Source organism: Octopus bimaculoides, chromosome 9 (genome assembly GCF_001194135.2).
Source record: "Octopus bimaculoides isolate UCB-OBI-ISO-001 chromosome 9, ASM119413v2, whole genome shotgun sequence".
NCBI lineage: Eukaryota > Metazoa > Mollusca > Cephalopoda > Octopoda > Octopodidae > Octopus > Octopus bimaculoides.
Genome location: NC_068989.1, coordinates 56,695,165 through 56,701,458, shown reverse-complemented (window position 1 = coordinate 56,701,458; position 6,294 = coordinate 56,695,165). Strand labels below are relative to the sequence as shown.

Genomic DNA, 6,294 nt, shown 5'->3' with positions numbered 1-6,294 from the left:
TATATATATATATATATATATATATATATAAGTAATGTTTATTACTACATCAATATGGTTATTTGATGTTACTACCATTTTTAACCCCAGGAAGAGCCTCCTCCAGCTGGTTATCAATGCAATCTGCATCCAGTATATATTGCAAGCAGGGTGCATATTGCATTGATAACCAGCTGGAAGAGGCTCTTCCTGAGGTTAAAAACAGTAGTAACATCAAACAGTCATATTGATAGGGTGATAAACATTACTTTTCAGTATAGTTACTTTCATATCTTATAGAGATTTTCTAATTAGTTACTTTGCTAAGCCAAGTGAAATCGTAGTTGTTGCTGATGCCAGTGTCACATATCTGGTACCCATGCAGGAGGCATGTAAAAAGCACCCTTCAAACTTTGGGCTTCATAGAGACAGTGACAAGTGACCAAGACTTTTGGCAATATACTGTGCTTGAGAAGACCTGTCTTATAGAGATTTTCTAATTAGGTGTCAAAGTGATCACAGAGCAACATGAGATAGTGTTTTGCTCAAGGACACAATGCACCACCCAGTCTAGAAATTGAAATCATAGTCTCTCAGTTGTGAGTGCAACACCCTAACCACTAGGCCATGCACCCTCATGGCTATAGGTTATATGGAACATGTTACAATATTTTAGAGTTTAAGAAGCACATCCATCTGTAAATTAATTGTGTCAGTCATTAGACTGCAACCATGCTGGGGCACTGCCTTGAAGAATTTTTAATTGAATTAACCAATCCCACTAATTATTTTTTAAAGCCTGGTACTTATTCTATCAGGCCTTATTGCCAAACTGCTAAGTTATGGGGACATAAACAAACCCACACTGGTCGTCAAGCAGTGGTGGGGGACAAACACAGACACAAAGATATGCGCACCCACTCACACATATTCAACAAGCTTCTTCCAATTTCAATCTACCAAGTTTGTTCGCAAGGCTTTGGTCAGCCTGGGGCTATAATAGAAGACACTTGCCCAACATGCCACACAATGGGACTGAACCTGGAACCATGTGGTTAGGAAACAAACTTCTTACCACATAGCCACATTTGCTTGCATTTCTTTAACCATGTTCATCTTGTGTGAAGAAATGATGTAAAATATGTAACATATTGTGTTATTTCTTTGACGAGTATCTTCTGATAAAAGGTAAGTTACCAGTGAACTGTGAGAAACTTAGTTTCAAACTCAAGTTAAAGCTAATGCACTTCATTTCCTCTACTAAAGCCCCACCCCTACACCATTTCTTGTGTCCTTGTTACATAAAAATATTAATATTTCATGTTAGCTCATTGAACCATTATGTCTTTTATTTCCTCAGTGCATTGGAATCACTTGTGAATTTTGCCTACAATGGTCGTCTGGAAATCAACATAAACACGGTCCAATCTCTGCTAGTGGCATCTTGTTTTCTTCAGCTGCAATGTGTTAAAGAAGCTTGTTGTAATTTTCTGAAGACCAGGTAAATATTCAACTGATACAATTTCCGTTTATCTCTGATTTTGTCTAAAATAACACTTATGTTAACCATCATATTTCTGTTGAAACATACTGTCTTTATTTCAATTCATTTTTAAAATAATGAAGCATTTACTGAAATAGCTTTATCTTTATTAAATTGGTAAAGCTGACAAGCTGACAGAATCATTAACATGCTGGACAACATGCTTTTGCAGCATTTCTTCCAGTTCTTTACATTCTGAATTTTAAATGCTGCCAGTCGACTTTGCCTTTCATCCATTCAGGATCAATAAAATAAGTACCAGTTGAGCAGTGGGCTCAATATAATTTTATTTACCCCTCCCCTCAAAAAATTACTAGCCTTGTACCAAGATTAGAAAGAATTATTGAATTGGTAACTTTCTTTTCTCGCCCTCCCCCCTTCTAGCTCTCTTATTCTCCTCTATTACTCTTCTCTTCTATCACACTTTCACTTTGGCTTTCTTCTCTGTTTTCTATCTCCTATTTGTTCTTAGCGCCTATTTTCTTTCTTCCTTTCTTGCCCATTTTCTTCTTTTTTCTTTATCTTATTTATCTATTTTATAGAGACGCACTATTATCTTAATCTTTTACTTAAACCTTAATTCTTCATTTATTCTCTCTCTGTTATTCAAGAAAGCTGGCAGAAACAATCGCATTATCAGAAGAAATCCCTTATAGCTTTATTCTTTTATATTTTTTATATATCTTGACTTCAAATCTAGGTCCCCTTGTCTTTCATTTCGCTTAGTCAATATGATAAAATACCAGTAATATACTGTGTTTGGTATAATTAGTTAAACACTCCTAAAACATTTTCTCTTATATTTATTTTTTTTTAAATCCATTAAAAAATTTTTTTTTTTTTTCCATTTTCTATATAGACTTCATCCGCAGAATTGCCTTGGAATTCGTAGTTTTGGTGAACAGTACATGTGCCCCAGCTTAGTGGAGGCTGCGAACAAGTACATTCAGAAACATTTCAAAGATGTTGCCAATTCTGAGGAATTCCTGAATCTTGACAAAGCTGAAATTTTAGAGATAATTTCTCGTGATGAACTGCATGTAAAAACAGAAGAATTGGTAAGTTTTTCAGAAAAAAGGATCAAAGCAAAGCATCTCAAGTAATTGGGGATATATCTAACTGTATTTATTTGGTTCCTTCTTTAGGTTATTTCTATTTAAAATAACTGCCCTCCACCACTAAAAACAATGTTAAAATATAGGTTTTTATCTTCTATCTTTAACTTGTTTCAGTCATTAGTCTTTGGTCATACTGGGGCACTGCCCTGAAAAATTTTGTATGAATCAGCCCCAGTACTTTTTTTTATAAGCTTGGTACTTATTCTATCTGTCTCTTTTGCTGAACTGCTGAGTTATAGGGGTGTAAGCACATCAACACCGGTTGATAGCAGTGGTGGTGGACAAATATAGGCTCAAACACACATACACATATATATGGCAGGCTTCTTTCTGTTTCCATGTACCAAGCTGGAGTTTGAAACAAATTAACATAAAATTTTGAAGTTTTAATTTATATCACTTTAACCCTCTTGTTACCATATTTCTGTTGAAAATCACTTTGTTTCAATTACTTTTGAAAATAAAGGAGAATTTAATTGAAATAACTTTGTTGTTATTAAGCTGGTGTTTGAAATGTTTGAAACACAAATTAACATGAAATTTAAATAGAAAGTCTTAATTCAGATCACTTTTGATATCAAAGGGGTTAGAAGAGGGGTGGGACACCTTTTTAGTTTCAGGTGTGAATTGCCTGTATAGAATAGAACCTGTGAGTGTTCATCTATGCTGAGAAAAATGAAAGATTTTTACTTTTAAATGTATAGATATACACCTTGCATTATGCTACTGTTTTTGTCTTTAGGCTTAAACTAATTTTTTTCCTTTTGTTTTTAGAGGCTTTGACAATGGGTGGTTTAAATTTTGAATGTGTGCAAAATTTCTCTTGTGAGTGAGGGGGTTTTCTGTTCCTGACTTTGAAGGTAAATGTTAACTTGGTTAGACCCTTTGTCTAATCAATAATAGGCTGAAAAAAGGTAATGACCCCCTTCGGTCATGAATGACCATGAAATTGCACCTAGGAAGTTGTCCTTCAAGGCACAAGTCCAGGCAAGGTTGTTTATAGAAGACCAGCAGTTGCCCATACCCAGCCTCCATTTTCAAGGTCACCGATGTTATCCAAGGGAAAGGCAAAGGTCAATACAGCTTGGCACCAGTGACATCGCAACTCGTTTCTACAACTGAGTGAACTAGAACAACATGAAATAAAGTGTCTTGCTCAAGAACATAACACACAGTCCGGTCTGGGAATCAAACTCACTGCCTTATGATTGTGAGCCCAATGCTCTAACCACTTAGCCATAATCAATAATAACAAACTAATCAATGACAAGATTTAGGAGGATGGAGTCAAATATTAGACTTTGATACTTTTAGAACTGACAATGATGTAAGAAGTTAGAAAGAACACTAAAGATACAAATGATCAAAAGAGAGGTATTATGAAGAAATTATTAGTACATACCTGCACAGAACGTTGTTTTAATCTGAGATGTTATTATCTTATTAGCTAGAGTAACAAGAGAGTATAGCTTATGAATTATGTGATAGTTATATATCTTGGTTTTTAGAATAGGTATACTGTCACTCTGCATTTGGCATGAAGTGGCTAAAGGAGGTGGCATCAGAAAAACCATCTGATTGCAAAACACTGCCTCAAAAACAGCTGTCTGATTCATATCAGCATGGAAAAGCAGATATAAAAATGGTAATAATAATGATGCTGATGGAGGTAATGATAATAATATTGATGATGGTGGTAATGATGGAGTCGCATCTATATTTTTAATAAGCATATATTTAATCTTGCTTTGAAAGTAGATTCAGTAGTTTGATTACTGGCTTTCAGCCTTTTGAAATGATGATATAAGCAACAAGCTGCTCAGTTATGTGAATGGGGTTGTTCTATGTACAATCTCGTTTATATTCTTCTTCTGTAGTTCTCTTCTACCTAAATTCAGCAATTTGAAAGGCAGAGGTAAGTGGTGTGCCTTAAGAAAGATTAAACTAATTGAATCATTTCTCAAAGTTTCAAATAACCAGGAGTGTCTGTCACTGAGGAGATGAAATTAATCTGAATGCTGGTGTCTAATGGTCTTCTGACATAATTCAGAAGGAACTGTCTCTAAACTGAAGTTTCTCTAAGACAAAATCCTACAGCCAGTGCTGTTCTACATATGTATATACATTATAAATGACATACACATTGTTATTTTAATGTCATTCTGTTTCAAGTGTTTATATTGATATAGATATGGTTTTCTATGCATATTTATTAACTTACTATCATTTGTTATCATTATGTTACTTGTAACCTTGGAACTTTCATACACATTTATTTTAGGTTTCTTCTAGAAAAGAGAATTTACTGATAGTTGATATGCAACTAGTGGCTTAATACACTTCTGGTAATCTGAATTGAACAACTAATTATTGTTCTACACATTTGGTTTGTCTGTGACTTTGTGATTGGATGCTGTTTCTGCTATCAACTAAAAACGGAGTGAAATGGTGTATTTCTTTTACCACAGACACTAACCAGAAAGGTTATTTAGAAATATCTATCAGTTTTGTTCTAGAGTAGCTACTCTCCACCCAATTTTAATACAGAACAGTAAGAAGTAGACCAACTTCAGTATAATACAGAATTAAAAGGAATTGTAATATATTGTACTGTGGCCTTTTCTTTTTATTCTTTTATTTGTTTCAGTCATCAGACTGTGGCCATGCTGGGGTACCAGCTTAAAGAATTTTTAGTGAACGAGTTGACCCCAATGCTTATATTTTTTGAAGCCAGGTACTTATTCTGTCGGTCTCTTTCACCAAACCGCTAAGTTATAGGGACATAAACATGCCAACACTGATTGTCAAGTGGTGGTAGGACACACACACACACACACACAATAGGCTTCTTTCAGTTCTGTCTGCTAAATCTACTCACAAGGCCTTGGTTGGCCCGAGGCTATAGAAGACACTTGCCCAAGGTGCCATGCAGTGGGACTGAACCTGGAACCATGTAGTTGAGAAGCAAGCTTCTTAACACACAGCTATGCCTGTTCACATCCAATATACCTTTGCATGAAAAAGAAACCCGAAAAGTAAAAACAATATTAAAATGATCATGATGATGTTGGTAGTAGTGATGAATTGTAATAAATATATATAGGCAGTGCTCCAGCCTAAAGACTGAAAGAAGTAAAAGAAAAAAATATCTGATGTTATGTTATAGGTATTTGAAGCTGTGATCGCCTGGGTAAAAAGAAACCCTGTATTAAGAAAAGAAGCTCTACCTGAACTTATGGTAAAAGTCCGCCTTCCTTTGCTGACGCCACAGTACCTTTCAGACTACGTTGCCCCAGAAGAATTGATAAAGAGTTCTATACCATGCAGGTAAATTATATGTACATGACTTTTGTTATTACTACATCTGTCTAAGTAAAATCGCTGTCTTCCACACATGTAGGCTTGTTCTTTCAGGTGCCAGTACCACTTAAAAAACACCTGTGCCAGTGCTGTGTTAATACACCCATGCCAGTGCTGTGTAAATGCACCCATGATGCATAAATGCATCCATGCCTGTGGCCACATAAAAAAACACCTTATATGCGCCACCAGCATGAGTGCCTTTTATGTGCCACCAGCGTGAGTGCCTTTCACGTGTCACCAGCAAGAGTGCCTTTCACGTGTCACCAGCAAGAGTGCCTTTCACGTGCCACC

At 35.6% G+C, this 6,294-nt stretch overlaps 1 protein-coding gene across 1 annotated transcript in view; it reads left to right on the top strand.

Annotated features, from left to right (window-relative positions):
• LOC106882616 (kelch-like protein 18) overlaps window positions 1-6,294 on the top strand; it is a 44,685-nt gene that overhangs the window by 20,643 nt on the left and 17,748 nt on the right. The window contains exons 3-5 of the mRNA XM_014933356.2: window positions 1,340-1,480; window positions 2,382-2,580; window positions 5,807-5,967. Of these exons, the coding sequence (XP_014788842.1) occupies window positions 1,340-1,480; window positions 2,382-2,580; window positions 5,807-5,967 (501 nt within the window). The remainder of the gene's footprint in view (window positions 1-1,339; window positions 1,481-2,381; window positions 2,581-5,806; window positions 5,968-6,294) is intronic.